Genomic DNA, 25,796 nt, shown 5'->3' with positions numbered 1-25,796 from the left:
TGTAGGCATTTATGAAACTAAGGGCCCTATAAATGAGGTGTTACCTTAAATAATTGCTATCAAATAATTGTGACTCAAGAAGAACGCATAATTTTTTTCATCCTTATTTAAGTAACATTTGCAAAAAACATAGTATAAAAATACATTGACAAAAGTTTTGCTTACAAAATACATTCATGTACAATCTAAATAGATTAAATATCAAGTGAGCTGGAAAGAGAACAGGTTGACTTTATGGAAACAATTAGGTCAAGATACAAACTTGATAAAATATATAATAAAAACGAATAGCTACATGTTTCTCAATCATGAGGGTATAGAGAGGTCCCTCCCTTTCCGGGGGGACCTCCATGGGACCTTATTTCGGAAAAAATATGTATTGAAGTCAATGGCGAGAGAAAGATTATCTTTCGATTCCGTTTGAATTGTGCCACGAATTACACATATGATGTTTGTCAATTTAAAAGATAATTTTGCAAGTCAAAAAAATAAAAATGTGTCGTAAAAATGTGAAGTAACACTTTTTTTTGTATGAAACCGCTCAATGAACTACATCTCCCGTCTCGCACCACACACCAAGACGGCCGTCACGTTAGCACATTTCACTTCTTTCTTTCAGAATGAGGCGAAAAGTATTAAAAGAGGTGAAAATCACTACTCTGGGCATGTTGAGAGCTGTACATACACAAAAGGGGAGTTAGTCGGTTCCGTAAGAGCCAGCATGCGGGACCGGGATTCTGGGATTTGTAGTCTTTCTAGTTGCGTATTTTTCATAGTCTTATATTTCAACAGTTTTACGACAAACTGTGACTTTTTTGACATGGAAATTATTTTTTAAGATTGACAAACATCATATGTGTAATTCGTGGCACAATTCAAATCTTTCTCTCCCCATTGACTTCAATACATAATTTTTCCGAAATAAGGTCCCATGGGTCGGAAGTAGATGGGCGGGACTTCGCCTCTCTATACAGCATCTTTATGATTTGTGTAAGGTCTGTTGGTGTCGCAGCTTGTCATGGCACGATGGCTGTAGTTCAGGTTTCTGATATCATCATATAGTCATTTATTCCATCCACACAGTTACAGCCATAAAGATCAACATCTGTGTGTACTTTCTTAATGTCCACAAGGCGCTGAACTGTGAGCCCTCAGTGTGCTTGTTTGTTTCAAGTTATTCCTTGTAAATCCTCAGAGGTGCAAAAAGGATGTGTAAGTAGCTCCTCGTAAATGTTTAATAGCTCTGATCAAGCAGTATCTAACTTTGGAAAACAAGAAGACAACTGAAATCTAACTAACTAAAACTAGTTAGTGCAAGTTAGTAGTCATGTTGCAATACAGGTTTTAAATAGTCCTTTTGAAGTAAATACAGACAGCTCTGTAATAGCAACCGTTGCATGGACTGTTTCTTAAAGAGTTGTTTGCATATTTGTTTATGTTCTACCCTGCCTGTTTGTTACTACATGCACCTGGATTTGGATTTTCTCTTGAATACATGCTCATTTGAATGTACACTTTGTGATCAGGATGTGTGAGGTTATATTTGTACACATACAGCATTGCATATGTCTATCCCTGCAATCTGACCTGAATGCATACAGTCGTTGTGTGTGCATGTTCTCATGTATCAATGTTTAGTGCATTAAGTGTCTGATTGCTGCATGCATACATCGTATTTGTGACCTTTTTGTTGTGTTGATGCAATGTGTTTATGGGGTCATCTGAGTAACCAAAGGAGGGTAAGCAGGCCAAACAAGATGCTAGAGGTTGTGTTTACGCAGCTGCTTGAGGTGTGGCTGTGGGGATGAGGGGGGCAGTCTGTGTAGGGCTCTAAGCAGGCAGCGTAGGCCATGACATGCGCCACGTAGTTCTGCTCTTTCACCCCATGGAACAGGTGAGCCATTGGGCCTTTGGCATAGATGGCCACATCCTCCCCGCCGTGCGTCTCAGAATCCAACGGGACGGCAGCCTGCTGCATGTACTCCTCATCATCTGGAGAGAAATTCGTAACAAAGCACTGTTTCAACCAACTCTCTGCTTGGATCATCAACTGTTAATACAACACAGATGTTTTTATGTCACCACAAATATGATGTCAGAGAATACCTTAGCAACCCATGTCACTGTTAGCTTTTAAGCACTGGATTCCCTTTGTTTGTCATTCAAATACCACCCACAGGGCACCTTGGAATAGTTTTAAGATTGCATTCACCTTTGGCTGTTGCCCATAACTTGTGTGTCTTCAAATCTTCTGTAATTTACCTAATTACATTTAATTACAACATTTTAAAAACCAAGAACGTTGTTTAAGTTATTTACTTAAATGACAGCATTTACTGCCTGATCTTTCTAAAGTGTACAAACAGATTCCAGAACTTTTTCCTCCCAAAAAACAAACAAATCAGAGAACAAGAAGAATACTGAAGTGTCCCTTAAGTTATGCAAACAAAGTGTAATCATTGGTGTTCTCTAGATGAAAGGTCATTTTGCAGTTTTGTGAATTTCTCATTGCCAAAACTATGTTGGAAAACCTTAATGTATTGTCTAACCACATCGACTTCTTTAAAAAAAATTGCAATAGTGTTTTGGCCTTATGGTTTTAATCAGAATATAAATGCTGTCTTTTACATTGCTTCATTTTTCTCCAGATGGATACTTAAAGTTTTAGAAATGAATGTCTCACTTGTAATTGCATGTTTACTTAGGGTGCCAGATGGGTTGAGTGTGCACGTTTGAGACATATATTAAACAGTCCATTCAAAAATACAAAATTGTGGATTTTAAAAGGTAAATCATTCCTGTAAGTATTTCCACCTTCAATGCACACTCATGCAATGATTAAAGTGAATGGTGCAGAACAAGTGGAGGAGGAACTGGATCATTGCTGTCCAGTGTTCCACAAAGAAAGACAAATAGCTATTTTAAGCACAGTTACATGTACTGTTGAGAGAACGGAGGAGAAGACATTACAGTCACTATCATAAATATTATATCCATCTTCCCATTCCAGAGAAAAACATAGGCATGAGTCAGCCGTAACCACATGAGTTCACGCTGTCTCTACACGTCAGCACAGACGCATCTGAAAGACATTAGTTTGTACTTACGGTAATCCACCATTGTGATGTTCCCTCTGGTTCCATTTATATGAACATAACCAGGGCCGTTGGCATACAGTATGCTGGTGAAAGGCATTGTGTCACCGGCTCTCTTTGGTGCCAGGCCTGACAGACAAAGGGTCAATAAAAAAACATCATTCACATTTTCTTTTCACTGAGAGGCAAAACGAGCACTCAAATGTATTTCGTGAGACAATTGTACAATTGAATGCTTTGAACTTGTTGTGTGAACACAGTCTTGAATCTTTAAAATAAAACCTCATTCATGAATGTCTAAACAATTATTCTAGGCCTATTTTCCACATATGGTATTTATTATCAAATCCACTTTGTTACTCTTTTTTTTTCTTCTCTACACTTTTTATGTGCCCTCGTATATAACCTTAATGATCTGGACTGCAGTCACGTCTTTGTGCTTTGGACCATACCGAAGATGGGATTCCCTCGAGGTGTGTTTCCTCCAAAGGTGAAGACGTGGGAGTGGTCAGCAGTGACCACGGTGAGAGTATCAGATTCCCTGGTTAGATGTGCAGCGTGCTGAATGGCTCGGTCGAACATCACAGCTTCTGTCAGGGCCAGTTTGGCAATGCCGTCATGGTGGCCATGATCAATTCTTCCTCGTAACAGAACAACACAAAACGGATAAATAAGACCTGGCCCAAAACATCTGACGACACACCTATAACAGACTTAATCCACATTTCCTGTATGATTATGTTATATATAGCTTTTTCTTAACATTATTCAAAATGATTTGGATAAGTTGGAAGGATTTTAGATATAGCACTCATCTTCCACAAACAGGAAGTATCCTTTGGGATTCTTGCTGAGGATTTGTATGGCTTTCTCCGTCATCTCCACGATGGAGGGGTCCCGTGTTCTGTTCCGAAAAACCTCGAATCGCATGTCCTTTGGCTCAAACAGACCTGGAAAAGAAGAAATCATAAATTAAATGTATTCATAAATCAATAATAAATTACATTTATTACTTCTGTTTTTGGAGGGTTGATAACAGAGGTGCTGATAAGACAATTACAAAATATTCAGAAAAGCTTTCCCATTGATTAGAAACATACTCTGATGATGCTAATAAGAAAAACAATAATATCTATTGCTGCCATTAAGGAAGTATGTAGAAGCATATTTGTATCCTGTAAAGATTACAGGCAATAAACGTGTTTCTGTAACACTTACATGAAAGCAATATAACTGGCAAGACATACTGTCATGCACATCATCACAACAAAAAACGCCCTTTGGTTAAGTATCACTGTAGTTAGGGGTGATTTTACCTGCTAACTGTAAATGTATACTGCAGTCATAACTACATCATACGGCTGTAAAGATGCAGAAGTGATTAACAGTAATTGGAATCCTCTTGTTTCTGAGCCACTGCGAAGGTTTCGTGAACTCAGATAAGACGTTTATCTGTTAACGCCTGAGAAGTACGTTATGGGGGTTATGGGTCTGAATGTGTATGTTGTGTGTGCATTGTTGTGTGTTATGTTTTTTCTTTCCTGTCAGTGTTGACGGATAAACAGTACTTACCCATTAGCCTGTCAGTAGTTTTAACATTAATCTCATCAAACTCCTTCCTGTGCCATACATAGTGTGACTTCTTTTTCTGAAAAACAAATCAGAGACACTTTAAACCCTTGACTCATAAGTTAAAATATGTGGAAATATCCAAAATAAATGATGAATAACCTACTGGTTTAGCCTTTAGCCACACATCAATGAGGTTCCTTTTGTCTTTGCGGTCCCCCTTTCGAGAGTTGGAGGTAGGATACTCGGGGTCTGCAGTGCCTTTTGGTGTCATATACATCCTGCCTCCCCCAAGAATTACCTTTAATGGATTGTCAGAATGGGATCATTATACTTTTTTTTTTGCATATGATGTTCATTGTAAAGAATAATCCTGCCATAACAATAGAGCACACTGGATAAACAACATTAAGATGATAAGGGTATATTTATTAAAGGTCACCTATTATCCTAACCCTAACCCTTGGGAGCGGGGGTGGCGCTAGTGAATTAATTTAAATTTTCCGCACTCTCGCAGGATTATCTCCGCAATGGAGCGAGTTTACGTTTCACTTTCGATTGCATGATATAGCCCAGCGCAACACCTTCGTCAAACATGTTGCCACTTGTTTTTACCATTTTCAGGCGATTTGTAATCTGTTCTAGAAAACGATGTGTTTTTTAGGATTTCAAGAAGCATATAGAACAAACAATGGATGTATTTTATGAACATTTATCCATGCTGAAAGTAGATTTAGATTAGGAGTGAGATAGAGATTATTATCTAATATATGCATCCAATGAAGCATTGCATGAAGTCTGTCGATGATCAGAGGCTGTTGTTGGGGCTGCATACATTTTTATTTTGTTTTGTTTTGTAGGCAGACCATGCAGGCCTCAGAGAGTTAAACTTGGGCCTGCGACCATAGTTTTACTGTATTTTGTTTTGAAAATCCACAGCGGAGGTTTGTGTCGTAGGCCTACTAAAACCACCAGACTCGGGGACAGTTTCATCCCACAGGCAATAAGACTGTTAAACACCTGAACTGTTTAAACAACATCCACAATATTCATCTGGCTGCTACTTAAACACTATTTATCTATTTACCTAATATATCATATTTGAATGACTTGCATATAGACTCTTATTGCACTATTTCACTTTTTTACTATTTTCTTCTTGTATTTACTATTTACTATTTACTTGCACTATATTTTTCTGTTTATCTGTGTTTTGAGTTGCACTGTTGGAGAAGCCTGTGACACAAGATTTTCATCTACATAACTACACTGTAGCTATGTTCGTTTGACAAATAAAGAACCTTGGACCTTGAACCTTGAACCTTACTACATGCGGTGTATTTTGCATATCTCTCAGTAGCCAACGATCTGTGAGTCTGTTGGCTCGGACATAAACTCCGTAATAATGTAGGCTACATTTCATAAGAGGTGTAAAACCTGAGAGCATTTTAAATCACATTTGTACTAAATGCTTATATAATCTGTAGTTGTATTTGTATTGTTGATTTATTGTGTGACGAGGCGATATACAGTAGAAAATGTTAAGCTGTCATAGGCTGTTATGTACTGTTGGAGTGGTAAGCAGGCCTATTGTTTATGGATATTTGTGGAGTTAGGTGGTCCGTGAGTGTTTTTTTATTGGTTAAGTGGTCCTTGGTATGAAAAAGTTTGAGAAACACTGCGCTAGTGGATTGTCAACGGGGGAGCCTCGCTGCGGGGAAATTATACAGATGGCTAGTCCGCCCCTGAAAAATGTCTATGCACACGTTATTATTAATAATATATATTTTTTAAATTGATTAAAAAAATTGATTAAAAAGAAAAATATATATTTTTGAAATTTTAAGATTTTATTTTGTAATCATCTCGCGACCCCCACTCGGGGTCTCGCGACCGCCCGGGGGGTCGCGACCCCCACTTTGGGAACCCCTGTAATAGGGGACCTTTAAGCTGTTTAAATCACAATTGTTCTTACATACATCAATATCAACATTGGTGACGAGTTGGGTGGCAATGTCGACGCACCCCTGTTGGCGGGCACCTGAAGGAAGATCTGCGTCACTGTACCAACTTCGGCTGACAGAGTGGGCATAAGCTGCTGCCGGGGAGGCATGCTGGACGCGTGTGGTGGTCACTACACCAACTGATTTACCTGGACAATGCAGAAACACACAGAATAAACAACTTACAAATGACATTTAGAGCATTGGTAAGTAATTTAACATTTTCTTGGACATACAGTAGAGCTGCTCTAGAGGAAGAAATAATGGCACTGGCTCAGTTCATATTAAGTAACCACAGTGACGCAATCCTTCCTGGCAGTTGGAAGTAATCAAGTGCAGGTTCCAGTTAACAATAGGAGTAATTGCTCCTTAGAAAAGCGTTTAACTACAGAATGAATGAGTGAAAACATGAAATCACTGCTTTTTACATTGTGAATGCCCAACTGCCCTCTAGTATTAGTTGAAGGTTGTACTTTTGTAGAATGTGGCATTATTACAAAATGCTGTTTTGTCTTCCACCAAAACGCCAAGATTTGAGGACTTTTTGTGCCAAGATAGCTCAGTTGGGAGGTGTTAGACTGGAGATCTAAAGGTCCCTGGTTCAATCCCTGGTTTCGGCAGCAAAGGGCTACATTTTCTGGGCCACTTGCTTTGATTGTTAGAGCTGCTGAATCATAGCAGTCTAATATGGTGCTTTTCTTTGTACATTATGTTTTGTGATGGTTTTATTAGTAATAATTTAAGTAAGATCCCAGTTAACTTGCCCTTTAAATTTGACTTTTTTTCTGGCTCGTAAAGTCCTAGAAATCTTGAAGCATTGTAGGGTTAAGATGTATTGCTTTATGGGAAGTTCTTTTGAATACATTTATCTTTTTGCTAGAAAGAATGGGTATACATTTTGTAATAATGGAAATGAAATAACCCTCAAACATGAATGATAAACTAGTTTTGATACATATAAAGTTGTGCATGTATAATATACCGTGTGCATATGATATACATGACTATAAACCCAATTATAAAGGTCAATGTGATCTCTTTATTAGACTATTCAGAACATTGAACTATAGCTGGTGACGCTCAAGTAGCCAGTAGTAAGCAATGAGTAGGCTATAGGCTTATCAGTTGATTGATTTATTCCTCTTATTTTGTTTTATGTCAGATATGATCAAGGCATTTCTTGAGATAGGAATGTAATTAAAACCTCTGGCCTTTTCCAATACAAAAACACACATTATAATGAGCCAAGACAATTAGTCCTTTACCTTGTGCTTTAGCACGCCGTAGCACTGAGTAGACTTCATTCCCGAAGGTGGTGTTACACTCGTAGGCCACTGCGTTAGCGCTGAGCCCCACTGTTTTAGCGTTGGCTTTTACTCCACAGTGATAGGCTGTTGCCGTGCTAGCGCTGTCTGCTACCTGCTTATCCACACTGTAGGTCTGTGAAGTAGAAGCATAATTAACATTAAAGGACAGAAATAAACATACTCTGTGTATAAGTAACACTAAATACTTACACTCACTGAGGGTCAGTTACATTACAACAATTGAGTGATTATACTTGGCCATGAAAATGATTCAAACTTTAATTTCACTTTAAATTTCACCACAATGTCTGCAATTTTGGTTTAAGTGTTGTTCTTAGCTAAATCCCGTAAAACCCTTTTCACACAAAGGTTTTAAGACTTATCTCGAAGCGGGATGGTATAGGGCTAGATGCAACATGTCAAGAGAACAAAGCAATGCAAAAATTGGACACTCTAAGCCAGTGGTTCTCAAACTTTTTCCGTCAGGCCCCCCTTTGGAGAAAAATAAAAAGTCGGGCCCCCCCAACACAAATAGTCACGTAATGGGCCAAGTTAACATTCATTAAAATACATCAATATGAACGTGAGCATTCCTTTCAAAAAAATAAAAAAATAACTTCAGCTAACTTTATGCGAGTGGAAACATGGATCGATTTTTAGTGAAGTTACCTTAAGTGAAAGAGGAGACAGCGTTTGGCAGAAAACGTCAGCTTTGTTTTGAAATAAAAGTTGTGGCTCATCGGACATTTATGAGAAAAAATCCCTAATGTCCGAGTGCAAGTGAATGCAGCACAAGACGCGAGCCTTGTAACCCCTCCCCCGGCCCTGGCGCGAGCGAGGAAATGTGATTGGCGGCGATTTCATTTGAACGGGACGGCGCATTCGGACCCAAGTACACGGAAGGAATTAGGTATTTGCGGTCTACAATGTCAGAGAAGAGACTGTCAAGTTTGGCTGTACTCAGCATTGAATCAAAACGCACTAAAGCTGTAGATCTTAATAAGTTTGTGAGGCGTTTTGCTGAACAAGATGGTAATCGCCGCATTCAGCTCATGCCAACTTGATGCTCTGCTCACGGATGACTCGATGAGCATAACAAACTATTAACATGATGACCTTACGTGTGTAAATATATATTTTTCTTTGTGGGGGTCTGCCCCCAAAAAACAGTTTTAAGTCCTGAGAAAGTCAAATAAGACGGTGTGTAAAACTACACTGCCCAGCCAAAAAAAAGTAACCACTTTGATTTACTAGGCCAGTGGATAATAATACCCCTGCATTATAGCAACAACAACAACAATAATAATAATAGCAATAATAATTGGGAGGGGGGGTGCGGCTGTTCTTATGTTCTCTGAGGGGAGGCTCACCTTCCCACACTTTGAAAACCCCTGGTATAGAGGGTGCTCAAACATTTAGGGTTTCCCATTAATGTACCGGTCGCTACACTTGAATTTTGTACTGCAATATTATACTGTCATAGTATTTCATAACTGTTTTTCATTTATTCTCTTATTTTTTTTATACCTATAATGATCATATAAACATGTGCCTTGGAAATAATTGTTTACATTAATCGTGACCAACCGTTTGAGACCCACTGAAATAACTAATCTCAGTGGGTAATCTAAACACTGAGAGAGTCCTTTACCTCACTGAGCTGAGGTTATCTGAGTCCCTCAGTCTGACAGGCAAGAGTTCTCCCTCCACCTTGTTGTTGAAAAAGCTCCTTATATCCGTTAGCGTAGCTAGCTAGCACCAGATGCTAACAACAACAATCTTCGGTACCGGTGCGCGCTCTCTCTCGCGCGCGCGCGCACGCACACAAAATGGCTCGTTCCACACACACACAGAGCCGAGCTTGAATGAAACACAGAGGTGTAGGCGTAGGTGTGAGTTGAGGCAAAGCCATAATTTGGATCATTGTGACTTTGGCACGTTTCCATTTTCAATGGCAAAATAGTCTATTTAGAACAAAGTGTATGTTAATCTGTAATCAGCGCAAATTTGTTAACATGTTAAGTTGTTTCAAAGATGGTTCAAAAGGTGAAATGGCGAAACATTTAATGCAGTGATCATAATTATAATTCATATTTCAGAGAAATCGTTAATACTTGATAGAACACAGATTTATACGATAAACCCCTCCTTCAAATTATAAATGTCGATGTAGTCCACACTTTAATATTTGTTTTGATAAAAAAGTGACTAATGAGCTAAAGGTCAGGAGTGTGGTACTTTTACCTTTGACAGGGCTAGATATGGGAAAGTGTCCATGGCCAGCATTGTCTCCTCCCCCGAGCCGCCGTCCATCTGACCTCGCAGGATTCGAGCTGCCGACACTGTCGACACACCCATACCTGGGAGAAATCATTTACAGGTTAAGTCAGCAATATAGTCAATTTTGTTTCTTAACTTGATTATATCAGTCTATTGACAAGAACAAAGATTTCGAATGCTTTGACTGCATGTGAAGGTGTTGCTGTTTTACGCCCACCAATCCCAGAATAATTTCCCCTGTCCAGTTTTCAAATGTTTCAAAATCCAGAACAAAAATAATAAATGTGTTTATTTGAAAAAGCATGTCAAGGATATTTACATAAACGGATTAAAAAGTTCAATGTAGCGTTTTACTAGAGAACCACATATTCATACTGTAACACAGATTCTTTCAGGCAAGCATTCAGACCACTATTGGTGGAACATATAAACATACTATATAACATTATGCTATGTCAATATTAGGCATTTTGACATCAAGTATGCAGGATACGTGTTTTGATTTTCTGAAACAATTTATGGATCTGTTGTATCCATTTGTGTGGTCCACTATTGGATTTAGCCCCTGACTTCGAAACCATACTTTGCTAAGCCTATGTCACAGTGATGCACTTAACTCTTCCTTCAAAATCAGAGTCGTACATTTGAAATGATGCATGCTCTGTGCTGGGCATTACTGGAGAGATGCACAAAGAAAACTTCCCGACCACCCAGAACTCTGACTAAGTCGGTCTGATGTAAAGCAGATATTCTAGTAGTTTACAAGCAAAACAATCTTTGCACCCCTTAGCAGCTCCTCTTACAGAAAATAAATCATAAGTGATCAAGATGAAAAGTTTCCCCAACTGGCCAGAGTCATCTATTTGGTGGAAAGTAGTCACTGAATTTCACATTAAATCGCAAAGACATGTTGTGTCTGGATGACAACTATCTTAAAGATACAATGTAAAAAGTATGATCATTAATAACATCATGAAACGTTGTTTGTTCTAATTTTTCAACAGGGAACTCTGCAATTCTAACTACCTTCTAACTAGTTCAAATTGACTGCACCATTAGTTCAATATTCACTCTAGCTCTGGTAGAAACATATATTGCTCTTTAGCTGCAAAATCCTCTGCTATGTTTACAAGCTTGTCCTAAGTTTACTATCAAAACAAGGAGCTCTAATAGCTCCATAAAGTTGAGGGGAACTACAGGAGTCTGTGGGTTTGTCACCGCAAGTGATGCCTTTTACATTACATTTGTGATTATATCCATTGTTAAAAGGTTTAAGTTTAGGGAATTAAAGTACTTGATTCCGGTAAATGTGAGAAAATTACATTGTTGAACATCATCACTTCAAAACTCTTTTGCTCAATTCCAAGAAACATAATCAATTTTAGGCTTTTGAATAATTGACTTAAGATATCCAAAGTTTTATAACAACAACTGGCTCATTGGCCCTCAAGTTTTGACAGACGCCTGCCTGGCTTACAGTCTGCTGTCCAAGCCCCTTTCCCTCAATCCATTCTGAGCACAGCCAAAGCGCTGTAACTGAACCCTCCTGAGCGTGGTCTTGCATTGCATATTGAACTGTACTTATCGTTGAGGTTGAAATTAACAATCTTTTCAAAGTACAACCCCAAACAAGTATGAGCTGAATGTCTGCTGAGTGTATTGCATAAAGAAAGCACAACCTACCGTCACCGAGGAACAGGATGAGGTTCTTGGCCTGGTGCTCCCGAGGGCGGAGCTTCAGCGCAGCTTCCAGTGTTGCCCTGGCCTGAGCATCCCAATAGGCTGGGTCCTTCTCAAGTTCATACAGTGCTGCCAATTGGAAACACGCAGATAGATGGAGAAGGAAATAGGTATGAGGGGGGTGAGGATGGATACAAATTAATCTCTGAGATTTAGCATGAAGAGAATCAGGGATGTGTGTGATATTGACTTCTTAGTATGTGTGGGTGTGTGGAGTTTTGCATGAGTGGAATAGTAAAGCTCCATTGCAGAGAAGCTTCAAATGTGTCTGTGGGTGCCTGAACACTCACTCTTTGTGTTTTCTGACACTTTGAATTATATTTGGCCTTGGGTTAAAAAACTGAGGTTTCCTCGAATAAGTGTCAAAATGACAAAAATAGCCAAGAAGAAACTTCTCTTTCTGTCCATTTATGCCCACTGAGAGTCAAACAGGAACATTGCTCCAACCACACACCAAAACAGCGGAAAGACAAACAGCACATCCCAAATTTGAAATCAAAAGGTGGACACAGGCACAATATACTCACACACACATACTTTTGTGCATCTACACTTACACATACTCTCTATTACACCTACACACCCAAGTTTGTGTTCATGAACCAGCGCAGTTGAAGTTCTCAAACACAGTCTGTCCCCACGCACTCACCCATTCCCAGGTTGAGGTTACCTGCTTGAGTCCCTCTGCGCGTCCATTTGTCTGCCCACAAAGTGCCACTAATATCCCAACTGCAGGCAGCAATAACAAGACTGTTGTCTCCTCACCTTGGCTCTCCAATGCAGCCCGGACCACCGCCAACAGTATGGGGCCCAGAAGGATGAGCAGGAGATTGGGGGCCCTGCAATGTGGCGTCTGCATCTCTAATCCGGGGGACCTGGAGGCTGGAGAAGGTTGACACACACAGCTTCCAGAGCAGCACACCAAGCCCAAAAGAGGCAAAGGCAGAGTGTGTGAGGCAGCTAAGATCTCCGGCCCAGTCTTTTTAAAGCCCTGCTGGGTGTGTAGTAAGGAAGGGCAGACGCCAGCTCATAGGCTTAGAGCTACAAAAGAGGGAAGAGAAAATGTGAGAGAAGAAAGAGCCAGGGGAGAGTGTGTGAGAGAGAGAGAGAGAGAGAGAGAGAGAGAGAGAGAGAGAGAGAGAGAGAGAGAGAGAGAGAGAGAGAGAGAGAGAGAGAGAAAGAGAGAGAGGCTGGGACCACACAAGATTGCTGTAGCATCACAGACCCTTGATTCCTGAAAATGCACTACCCCCATTTTATTGTTTTAAAAGGGTTCTTCTAATTTAGTTCTCCCCTCTTTTCCCTGGCTCCCCCACTCTGAAGTGTGTATGATACAAATGTGAATGGTCCTTTGATGTGGTAAATGTACAGTATAATGGGTCTTTTTATGCAGCAGCCTTTAACAGGGAGAGAAACAAGATGGATACCCAATTTGTGTTGGCACCAATCACAATACAAATCATAATTATCTATTTTTCCATTTCTTTTCCCCCCATGCCCTGGAAAAACAGTCCAAGGGGAAGAAAATGAACGGGGTGAAAGCCATTCTTGAAATCATCATGATTGATTCTTGGTGTGCTCTGCTTTTCATGTTAGGAAAATTATCATATTTCCATTTCCCCCTCTCTGAATTTTTTGCATTTAAAAGACCCCAACATGTTCCCTCTCTCAAGTTGTCTTGGCTGGTTTTTCCATGGGAAGTGAAGCTGGGTTAGCATTTTCCTTGAGGTAGTAGAGACCGCCTGCAGAATGAGAATCTCTCTCTACCATGCGAACACAACAGTTAATGTGTGAAATGAAGTGAGTTGGGCCAACTTTGTTCCACATGGCCAGAAGAATCAAAATTCCCGAGGAAAGAGTCTCGTCTCGTGAACCCATGAGGCTGAATCTTGTTTCAATTCACAGCTCTGGAAGATCTTTGTTCTCTGCCAATCGCTCAGCTGTTGCCAAAAGGGGTTTGCAGTTAGTCACATGTGCCTAATCAAGACTGCAATAAAATCATAGCAGCAATCTGCAGAGGCCTCACATGACGCGGCCCACACCACATCACTGGCAATGATAGAGCAGGAAAACTTGTGAAGGCATGTCTATCGGTCCATTTGTTATGGGTTTGCTCCTGAGAGAAAGTCTATTTAATGTTGGGAACGTTTAAGCAGCTTCCTGCATAACAAGTGTAAACACCTGGTGGCGGTTTCAGGTCTCAGTTTGGATCATCCCTCCACCAAGAGGTGCTTAGTAGCTTTTGCGGGCTGATTATATGGCAAGCTTGAATGCTTGTGGGAAAGCAGTTATAGTCTTAAGAAGACTAACTTAAACAAAGCAAAGCAGAACAAAAGTTTTGAAAATGTATTTTATATTTCAGGAACAAAAAACCTTCTGATGTTCAACTTTCAGTGGTCCCACACACCTTCCCCCATGGGTTTAAGATGTTTCAGTTAGTATTACATTTGTAACATTTTATCCTGGCTTCTGATGGAGAGCAGGTTTATATTTATAGTTTAGCAGATGGTGACAGCCTACACATCTTCCGGCGCAGACTAAAAACTAATCTCTTTCGACTCCACTTCGAGCGATAGAATGACTAACAAAGCACTTACAGTATACTAATAAAGGACTGGCTTATCTAAAGCACTTGAAATGTTTTGGCTCTATGAAACCTGATGTACTTATATGATTCTGTTTTCTTCAAGTTTGTATCTTCCTGGTCGAATGCACTTATTGTAAGTCGCTTTGGATAAAAGCGTCAGCTAAATGCAATGTAATGTAATGTAATGTGACATTTGTATTCTATTGAGATCACAGACGAAGCAGAGGAAACGGTACAGTGGGGGGCTTTTCTTCATCATGTGGTGTGCTCAAACTGATTTCCCGTTCTATAACTATATTAGTGAATGAATGCAAGTTCTGCACCACTTCCCTTTCTGAACCGAATATCAGATGTTGAGAAGAAACAGAACAACTTAAGTGACTACAAGTTATTTGCTGGCCTTTTTGGCTGATGGACTGTCATAGGGCATTAGGCTTTGAAAGGCATGAAACATATAACGTGAAATGCCAAATGTTTCTTTTACTCTGCCTGCTCTGTCTGAAAAAACAAGGCATGGTAATAATTAGAGAGAATTCCTCCAAAATGGAAGAGCATCCAATTGACTTTGACCTAAATTCTTGGGGTTACCCTTTCTGACATGAAAAAAAACTGAAAAAGCAGATCTGTTTAAAGTGTATAGCAATATACATTGCTTTACAGCTACCCAAATACCTATTCGCACTCCCTTTCTTCAGCATCTGGATCCTGGTTCAGACTCCCCTAAAAGTAAATTGCAAATGTTATACTCCCCCTCTGCTTACCTTCCCCCTGCCAGGCTCCTGTAACTTATAGGATCTTTAAATTACAGTAGTTAGCCAGATTTTTGCGTTTAGATTACAAGTCATGGAGGGAAATGTTTAGGTTTAGGTTGTCAAAGTGAGAATATACACGTGGGTGGTGCCAGACCACACAACCACGATTTCAAAGAAAGAACCAAATCCTTTTCATAGCTTTTAAAAGGTGGCTTTTAAAAGGGATTTTTGAGATATAACAAAGATATAGAGAGATTGAGCCAAGGATACTGATGGCAAACGTTGGTGATGCTTGAGATGGTATCTTAAAGAAGGGAGAGAGTCAGACATTCGGTAGGTCGAGGAAAAGAAAGAGGAGACAGATGTATTGCCAGATTTTAAGGATAATAAAAACAGAGACAGCACTGGTGGAGCTATTAAACTAGAATGCAATGATGCCTGTGATCTATTTTGGCCTTCTTACAAATATGACCCCTCTTCCCTCAAAGACACACTTGAAGAGTGACATCCACAAGACAGATGAACAATGTATCTAGATCAATTTAAAGAGGTTCCATAAATGATGTAACCCTTTTTTTTATATAAAGTGTGGTGATTGAGATCCCATCTCAGAACAGTTAGACAGCCAGCCATAAAATATTTTACTGCTGGCATGCAACTCAATTGGGACAATTATAAGTGAAGTACAGAGAGACCCACGTCCTGACTCAAGAAGGCTCACGGCAGCAATGGCAAGAGATTGCTACCTCAACATCAAACAGAAGTGGCCCCTCTAGGTTTTTAATTGGACTCATAAAGGAAATATGGGAGTGTGTATGAGAGAGTCTGTGTGTGTATGTGTTTGGGTGAGTTCACATCGTGTATGAGCAATGTGAACATGCCTGCCTGTCTCTGTGTGATGTGTATGTCAATGGTTTGTTATGTCTGACTTCAGACTTAAAAGTTGTGACATGGAAACAAGTTAATTGCAGTAAACACATTTCCAGGCTTATTGTTCCAGTTGTACATTGCATTCAAGAATATATTGCATTTGACATCACTTGCTTTCATGGTCACACAATGACCACATCAAAAATGTCCTAATGGTTGTTCTTTTGCTAACCTTCGCCTTTTTTCCTTGCTTTCTTAGCAACATAGCAAATATACAATTCTGACTCACCTGCATGGCCACATCCAGAGAGGAGTAGTAAGCTGATCAACATTTTGCTTCTTGGCATTAATACCTCTTAAGCCATCAGAATTATTTCTCTTTTTTGTTGTCTCTACTTTGCTGTTCTTGTATCCTTTCCAATTCTTCTGTTTTCTTCGGACCTGCGATCACAAACAGTTTTTCAAACCTCCTTCTGCAACAATGCAGGCAAAGCTTCTCATCTCTAAGGTAAACATATTTTCATTCCACCACCATTTTGTTGTGGCATTGGTTCAAACGAAAAGTAAGAGGGAGAACACACATATTTGGAAACATAGACACATATCTGCACCATTAGCAGCTCTCACCTTTTAGCAGTTTGCATCAGAAACATCCATCACATCAGAGAGTGGGCCCATTTCCCTCCTCAAGCTGCCCATATTTTTCCTCCACCACAAAGCATCAAATCCAAGTGTTTTTCCCTCTTGGTCTTTTGTGGGTACATGTCTGTCAACCGCTCACTCAGGTTAGGGCTTTGTAGTTTGCTGCAGGAAATGTTTGAATTGGTTTCAGAGGAGTCAACGTGGGACATAAGGGTTTAAGGAATGGAGGGAAACAAACAACTGTGTGGATGCTGTACATTACAAAGTCAAACATTTGCAAACAAACGTGTACTAAGTGTTGATCGAAAACCAGGAATATGCGGCAAGACAGAACCCGTGGAAATCCACTGAGATACTTCTAGATTTAGGTTGGTGGGGAGTGGTCTGCTGGGAGAAAACAAGAGTTTTAATCAACACACACAACCACGGTGTACCTGCCGCGCATTCAGTCAGCTTATCTCCTCCACATCAAAGAGCCCTCATCACAGAAGCCATCAAACATGCACAGTAAGACCCCATTTACACGCAAACGCAAACGCATACGAAACGCAAACGAACCGAATACGATATCAAAAAAGTATTCCGTTCACACGAGACCGCTCGGGAGCGCTGGAGACGCTGTAGTACATATGCCGTGCCTGTAAGTGGCGCTGTACTTCCGCACAAGACCGCTCAAAAGCGCTGGAGACGCTGTAGTACATATGCCGGGCCTGTAAGTGGCGCTGTACTTTCGCCACAAAATACACCAAAAGCAGCGAAGAAGACCCCCGAGCATGGTTGCCATGGTTGCCCTTCTGTTTATGCCCCGCGGTGGATTTAGCAACATGTAGTTCATGTAGTTCTCTATGTCCACTTGTTGCGGATGGTTGTGTTAGAGGAGCTGTAGATTTTGCACTAACATCTGTAGCATGGTCGAGCTGTAGATTTTGCACTAACATCTGTAGCATGGTCAGTAGCAGTAGCAGTAGCTACTGACAGTAGCTGACCATGCTACAGCATTGAGCAGCAGAGGTGGGGAGAGATGGGGCTAGTGCTTTATCGTTATCAGGAAATGATCGTATTGGGCATACACACGGAGCCGTTTGCCCCCCAGAGCGTTCCGTTTGCAGATCTATCCACCTTGGGACCAGTTATCATTTGCGGGGTCCGTTTCCGCGTTTCCGTTACGGCCTCATGTGAATAAACGGGCTATACAAAAGAGAAAAGTAGCGGATACAACCGTTTGCGTTCTCTTGTAAACAGCACATCAGGAAGATTCAGGAAGGGAGAGAGAGAGAGAGAAAAAGAGCCTGGAGGGAGGAACGGAGGTGGGAGGACAGAGCCGGTGAGCAACCATACTTGCACTGCATACAGACGCATCATTCAAAACAAATCAATTCCAGCTGCTATTTGCCTCACCTCAGACCTGGGAAAAGACCAGGCAGTAGCACCTAGCAGTTGCCAGAGAAAAAATTTTCAAATATATGCCCGAAACAGATACTATTTTTAGTGTAAATTATGGCAGAGAAGAAGATAAATGTTGGTAAATCAGGGAGTCCAATCAGTCTGGTGGAACAGCATAAAATCAGTCTTGTTCTTCTTCCTTACAGCTTTTGAGAGGAAGCCAAGAAGAGTTCCTACATGGCCACCCAGGCGTGATGCTTGTGCCTGTGGGAGCAACATTGTGTAAGGTGGTGAGGTTGGGAGACTCTGCGACTGGCGCTTGAGGTCAGACTTAGCTTTATTTTCCTAGGCAGACCTCTATCCAAAAACATCCTCCACAGCGTGCTCAGTGTCCGCCAGGTGCTGACCAGACGGAGCCTGTTGGCAGCGTAAAGGGGGACTGCTGTGAGATGGAGTTCTTCTTTCAATCAGCTTAAAATAAGCTATTTAGGCATTTAGATCACACACTCATGCATGAATTACTCATTAGGCATGGGGTCAAATTTCTTGAGGAACAGACTGGACCACCCAGGGCACTGCATGTACTGTAGATACATTTTTAATTCTCTGGGTTTTCTATGCATCAGTTACCGGTACTGCGATAATCTGCAGTATCCTTTTTCCTGGTGCAGTTCCCCCTTGTATTTTCACAATAGATGAGTAGGTTACCAAGTTACAAAATAAATTGAAGTGAAGAGGTTTTAGTTTTAACTTTCCCAGAATAATTGTGGCTGAGGCAACAGTGTTAATGTGTGTCTGTTTTCTTTGTGTTTGTAATAGGCTGCTTTAAAGACCCGGACACACCGGGCCAATTTTGGCCGACGATGAGCGTCCTACTCAGATTTGGTTTATCAGGTAAGATTCTCTTTTTTTTCATCAATTGAGCTCTTTAGCAGAAACTGTTGGTTTGTCATTGTTTGCCAGCGTACAGTGACGTTAATGTGAAATATAATTTGTTATTTCAACCTTGTGTTTTGTTGTTATTTTTTGCTAGCTGTTGCTACTTGTTTGGCACTGCATATAGATATGAATCGGACATGCTAACTAGCCACAATGCTTAAATCATTTATTTGTGTGCTTCAGAGAAAGAGCTCAAGAAGAAGTGGGATTCTCTGCGAACCCAGTACACCCGGTACAGGAGACTTGCACCTTCGGGTAGTTCTGGAACACAAAAGACTGGCAGACAACAGTGGATCCTGACCAGGCTGCAGTTTTTAGAGCACTCGAAGGCCTCAGGCGAAGCGCAGCTGGATGATGCAGGGTGAGCAGGATGAGTCCACCATTGAGGCGTCAAAAACATTGCTGCACTCGATTGGCATGACCCTGGCACAGTTGACCACGGATGGACATAATGACGACATCGCGGCCCATTCAAAAGTATTTGAACACAGACTGCGGCAGTTGCCACGTGATCGGCTGCCACACTTGCATGAGTTGGAAAATACCTTCTTTAAGTATTTAACGGCCTGGAAAATGAAACCTCTAGACAGTTCACTAATTTGTAAAGATGTGGCTAATTTTTTTTTACAGACAGTTGTGGCAATAACATTTTTTTATTGTATTACATAGTATTTTTGTCGATTGTTTACATTGTACAGTTCTTTTGATAATAAACCACTTTTTACCGATACTGCAAAATGCAAAACTTTATTTCGTACCTTCATACTACAGCCATTAGATAACACAACATTAGAATGAGGATACAATTAGCTATACTACAATAAAAGTCAGAAGATACAGATGTACATGATGATACATAATTTGCCTGTCAGTGTTATGATGTTGTATATTATATATACCGATTTTCGGCGTCGATAGATGTCGGGCCGTCGATGAGCGTTGTGTCGCCCTACTCAGATTGGTGTGTACTGCACCGTTGTGTCTTTTCGGCCGTGCCGGCACCTTCCGCCGCCGATTCAACATGTTGAATCGGTAGGCTGTCGGCCAAAGAAATCACTCTGATTGGCTGTTCAGCTTAGCGAATCAGTGCATGAGAAGCGAAACGGAAGTGAGGGACCCAAACAAACTATTAAGAAGGCAAATCTGAGATTTCATTTAACTCCAGCTCTGGACACAGGTTCGGGAAAGCCCCATGAGCTTCTCGTTGTAGAGTGAAAATGGAACGCACACGCTATTTGTTGTTTGTTTATATCACGCAGTCTGTTCTTCTTCTCTCTGTGTATCACGCAGTTTGTCTTCCGGTTGTTGCCTCTTTTGAATGACGAATACACACTACCGACGCCTGCTGGTAAGGAGAGTTATTGCCACTCTCATATATAGATATATGTATACATATACAATTATAATTAATACAATTAATACAACTGTTAATTTGATTAGAGCATTGAAACATATATCTTTATTTATATATGTATAAGTATGACGACTTCCCCGGGCAATAGAGAACATCTTTTATAATTTTCCAATCATAAATCTATCGGTCATAAATCCATCGATTAGATTTATGATTAGAAAATTATAAAAGTAGGGTAGACATGTGGAGATTACCCGGCTGAACAAAACGTGATCTGTCTCTTAAATGTGTGTCAACCACAGACCTTATTTCAAGCTATTTTCCAAAATCCTATGGAGAAATTGCATTGCATTTTTGTCGAAGGATCCGGAAGAAGTTTACTTCCGGGTTTTAGGACGCGTCACTGCGGTTCTCTATATCAGTGGTTCTCAAACTTTTTTCAATAATGTACCCCCTTTGAAAAACAATGTCAGCCAAGTACCCCCTGATCAGCGCAAAAACGATTTGTTAGGGACAAAATGCCTATATAAAGAGGTACAGTACAGCGCTGCACCATCAGTGTCTGATTTATTAAAACAACAACATTGTAACTGAGAAACACTTAAATGCTACATTTCAAATGTTTACAATGCATCACTAAATTCATGGCAAACCAATTTTAACATCATGCAATAACACTAAGACGACATTAGTTGCATTGAACTGATCTTTTTAATAAGTTGTACTTACAATTTAGTGAAAAACATGGGCTTGTGCTTCACTGAGGATCTTTGTCATTCTGACAGGGAGGCAAACTGCAGTTATTACACTTCACGTTTTGAAATATGTACAACTCAAATAAAATCGAATAAATCAAAACAACTGTACATTAATTAAATACATTTGACATTTAGCTTGAGCTGGCTTTAATACTTTCTTTATGGTATTCAAATTGGGCTCAAGTAGAACCTTTACCCATGTATTTAGCTAGTTCTGAAAGAATAATCAACATTGTGCATAACAAGATAAAGCACTATAACACCTCTATCAGCTGACGCCATCAGGCAGGAGCAGGGAGACAAAACACTGAGAGCACAGCAACCCAAGGTTGCAGGCTACTCTGAAAAATATAAAATATAAATCATATACTGGTTTGTTTAACACCTTTATGTTTACCACATCATTCCATATGATGTTTTTTCATAGTTTTGATGTCTTCGGTATTAATCTACAATGTAAAAAATAATCTAAATAAATCAAAACCTTCTAATGAGAAGGTGTGTCCAAACCTTTGACTGGTACTGTATGTGATCAAAGGTTTTCAAATGCTGCAGCAACTGTCATGGGGGGGCAGAGTGTGCGTGTGTGTGTGTGTGTGTGTGTGTGTGTGTGTGTGTGTGTGTGTGTGTGTGTGTGTGTGTGTGTGTGTGTGTGTGTGTGTGTGTGTGTGTGTGTGTGTGTGTGTGTGTGTGTTGTACATTCCTGCTTTTTGTACTCCTTGCACTACAAATCTTTCTCAATGTTCTTCCAATGACACTGTCACCCTGTCAGGGTGTGTGACTTCCACAGAACTGATAGAAACACTCACACCCATAAACGCACATGATGCGTGGACTCATTTGGCTTTGGTAATTGTTTTGGCATGAATTCAGCATCATTTTTTCCTTGGAATATGACTCCTCCCAGGTAATGATTGCACAATGACCCACAGCATCTCTGTTCTTTATATCAGTGGTTCTCAAACTTTTTTCAATAATGTACCCCCTTTGAAAAACAATGTCAGCCAAGTACCCCCTGATCAGCACAAAAACGATTTGTTAGGGACAAAATGCCTATATAAAGAGGTACAGTACAGCGCTGCACCATCAATGTCTGATTTATTCAAACAACAACATTGTAACTGAGAAACACTTAAATGCTACATTTCAAATGTTTACAATCCATCACTAAATGCATGGCAAACCAATTTGAACATCATGCAATAACACTAAGATGACATTAGTTGCATTGAACTGATCTTTTTAATAAGTTGTACTTACAATGTAGTGAGAAACATGGGCTTGTGCTTCACTGAGGATCTTTGTCATTCTGACAGGGAGGCAACTGCAATTATTACACTTCGCGTTTTGAAATAGTGTAACTCTATTAATATAAAACCCACGCTGCTCAAACTTCGTTACTTTTCCTAAAATTTGTATATTTATTTATTTATTTTGGGGCGTGGGGAATGAAGATAAAAAAATATATGAGCATTTCTACCTATAACCGTCAGACGGGATTTTGACCCCTCATATAAACATAGCCTATGGATAATGCTGAGCTATAGGCTACTTTGCGGCCACACCCCGTTGCCAAGCAACGCTTATTGTTTAGGTGTCCTTTGATACTGATGGGCTGTCAGGAGAGGGAGAGGAAAAGGGAGCACCCCGTTTATTTTTCCCATTTTATTATCCAGAATTACTGTAAACTTTTGAATAAAGTAGTTAATCTACTATTAGTAGTTTGTTTAAATGTATTACTTGTGTTGTTTTTTTCATTAACATAAAATAAATCTCACGTACCCCCTGCAGTACTCCAACGTACCCCTAGGGGTCCGCGTACCCCCATTTGAGAACCACTGCTCTGTATCATATGGTATTAGTGATGGGAATTATGGCTCTTTGAAGGGAGCCGGATCTTATGGCTCCGTTCCTTTCAAAGAGCCGTTCAAAAGAGCCGTTCAAAAGAGCCGTTTTTTTAAAAAGGGGGCGGGGGTTACTAGGTTTATCTGCGAAATAATCACCAGGATAATGATTGACTGCATTGCCAGACCTAATGTCAATAATCTGCATTGTAAACATGACACAAGGTGGCGCCATATCCATGTCATTCATGTCAGTGAATGTACTTTGAATTTACCCTCTGCATGTGTTAAGTAAATAAAGTTGCCTTGCCTTGAATGAAATTCACGCAACTCTTAATATTAGTAGTGTGTTTTTAAGTGGCGATGGAGATTATTTGTTGACCCTGCTTTAAAGGATATTTTGCCTTTACAAATGGTGCGCTTTATCACAGCCTGGGTTTTGGTTGAAGTGCATCCAAATGCTGCTGCGTTTTCGCGTTTGGCTCATTTTACATCCGAAAAACACGTCGTCTATCTGTCCAGTACCACTTGTTATGACTTCTCTCTCTCGCGTATTCCGTTAAGACCCACCCCACCTAACTCCTCGTGCTGAAACCTACAAATCAGAGTAGGGGCGGGTCTTCACAGAATACGTTTGGGGAACAAAATCAAGCTTTTTAAAAGGCGAGTGAATTTTGGCAGGCAGTGAGTGCGGACCAACTTTGATTGAACGATAAGAAGAACGGCTCTCACCAAGTACGACTCGGTTCCCCTCGTTCGTACCAAAGAGCCGTTCAAAAGAATCGGCTCGTTCGCGACCGACACATCACTATATGGTATAGCGAATGAATCAAACTGGGTCAAAACGTGTTGTGCCCACATGCAAAGGTTGTACGCTCTGGCTTATCCCTGCGTGGTATTATATAGTAATAGCAAACAGCTACGTTCAACTCCTTTAATGGTATATTGCAAGTGCAATAAGAAGCTACAGGGACGTTAATCTATGTCGGTAATATTACCTTTATTTAATACAACATTTACGGTACAAGATTTACATCATACAGCCCATGTAGTATAATATTTTACAAATGATGAATTACAGCAAACATGTGCAATATATCCATTATTACAGCTCCGTGGGCTGGCAGTAAGGCGATATGGGTCCGTTCTTATCGTGCATCCATGGGTAAAGATAAAACTCATGTAGTACTGAACACGTAACATGAACGTGCTGGGCGGCGCGGTCCCGTGGGTTAGATGCGCGTTCATAATGCCGAGGAAAATAACTCTCAGAATAACGTTATTAGCACATTTTACAACTTGAGGACCGAATGTTTTTAATAAGGGCTATCCAAACGTTCATACTGGATAGTTTAAAAAAAATTATCCAACGATTTACAGACCACTCTTTCCCAATGTAAGTCAATGGGAAAAAGTGTTTACGGGCCCAGCAACCTAACGGAAGTGTAGTACCGCCGTTTGGCCACAACGAATATTTTCCTCAGAGTCCGGGGCACTTCCTGGGGGCTTGGTTCCAGTGCAACAGTGTCAGAAATATGGCCAAGACGCAGGAGACGTGAGGCGACGTGAGCCGACGTTTCGTCGGGACGTGTTCTATGGTGTTCTTTGGTGTCAATTTGGTGTGTAAGGAGCTTTAGGCACCCATTTTACACCTGATGGTTTCAGAAAGCATATCACTCAGTCTGGGGGCACTCATATCTCAGAACATGAATCCTAATGACTTTTAATCAACCTTTGATGTTTCCTATAGCACCTAAAGGTAGTTCACACTTTTGGGTGACATCAACCACTTCTAAATGTTGGTATAGACATTCAGGTTGCCATCAAGATGGATTGCATCTACTATGGTAATGCCTTAACTTTTTATCTAACTCACAAACTTAATAACATTTCCATCATCATTAAATGTAGTTTGTGTTTATTGCTAATTATCAAATGTTAACATGCTAACATTCTCAACTTAAGTGTTTTAACATTTACCTCGAAGCACCGCTGAAACCTAAGTATAGGCTTACAGAGTCATAAGCATATCTGTAGACTCCTAGTATTGTTTCATGAATCTCTACATGGGAGCTTAGCTTCTTTCAGATTAAAACATGATAATTGATGTGGATGCAAGAGTACAAAGGGTCTTAACATCTTGGCCAAGAACACTGTGCTCTTACTGTGGGAAATGTTCCCCACACCAAAACATCCTGCTAGCCTAAATCCCAATTCTCCAGATGCTTGTTGGTAACATGCAACTTGGTGACAACAACATTAGGGCTGGGAAAAAGGTTCAACGCACTACCAGAGCACTTTGATCGAGACCTCTGTTTGAAGCCATGTCTTTGATGGATGTTTGTGCACAACGATGTGAATAATGAATCTGGAAGTTGGCAAACAAAGACATACATTGACTGTGATGTGTCCCAGTGGAGTACAGATTGTTTCAGTCATTTGATTTTTAGCTTTGCTCATAAACACACTAGTATAACTTTATTAAAGCCATTTTGCAATTAGTAGATTTTGGCGTGAATGGCTATTATTCTTCTCAGTTGAAGAATTTCAAGAATTCCGTAAAGGAACAAAAGCTATGATCATTCTGTTTCTGCACCTTTACATATTAGAGTCATTTGTTTATTGCATTTAAGCATTTTTATTTTTGGTTTAACAACATCCAAGTCTCATCTG

General features: G+C 40.3%; 1 protein-coding gene and 1 non-coding gene across 2 annotated transcripts; one reads left to right on the top strand and one right to left on the bottom strand.

Moving 5' to 3' along the window:
• Positions 1 to 906: 906 nt before the first annotated feature.
• On the bottom strand, positions 907 to 12,936 carry alpi.1 (alkaline phosphatase, intestinal, tandem duplicate 1). The gene is made up of 11 exons (XM_034147483.1): positions 12,760 to 12,936; positions 11,938 to 12,063; positions 10,219 to 10,334; positions 7,933 to 8,107; positions 6,644 to 6,816; positions 4,831 to 4,965; positions 4,668 to 4,743; positions 3,911 to 4,045; positions 3,548 to 3,739; positions 3,108 to 3,224; positions 907 to 1,992 (listed from the first exon to the last, which is right to left on the bottom strand). The coding sequence occupies exons 1-11, from the start codon at positions 12,851 to 12,853 to the stop codon at positions 1,718 to 1,720; spliced, it is 1,614 nt and encodes a 537-aa protein (XP_034003374.1). The 5' UTR covers positions 12,854 to 12,936; the 3' UTR covers positions 907 to 1,717.
• On the top strand, positions 7,216 to 7,287 carry trnas-gga. The gene has a single exon. It is a non-coding gene; the product is annotated as a tRNA-Ser (tRNA).
• Positions 12,937 to 25,796: the final 12,860 nt, after the last annotated feature.

Source organism: Trematomus bernacchii, unplaced genomic scaffold (assembly GCF_902827165.1).
Source record: "Trematomus bernacchii unplaced genomic scaffold, fTreBer1.1, whole genome shotgun sequence".
Taxonomy (NCBI): domain Eukaryota; kingdom Metazoa; phylum Chordata; class Actinopteri; order Perciformes; family Nototheniidae; genus Trematomus; species Trematomus bernacchii.
The sequence above is the reverse complement of the archived record's forward strand: the minus strand, read 5'-3'. Positions and strand labels throughout refer to the sequence as shown.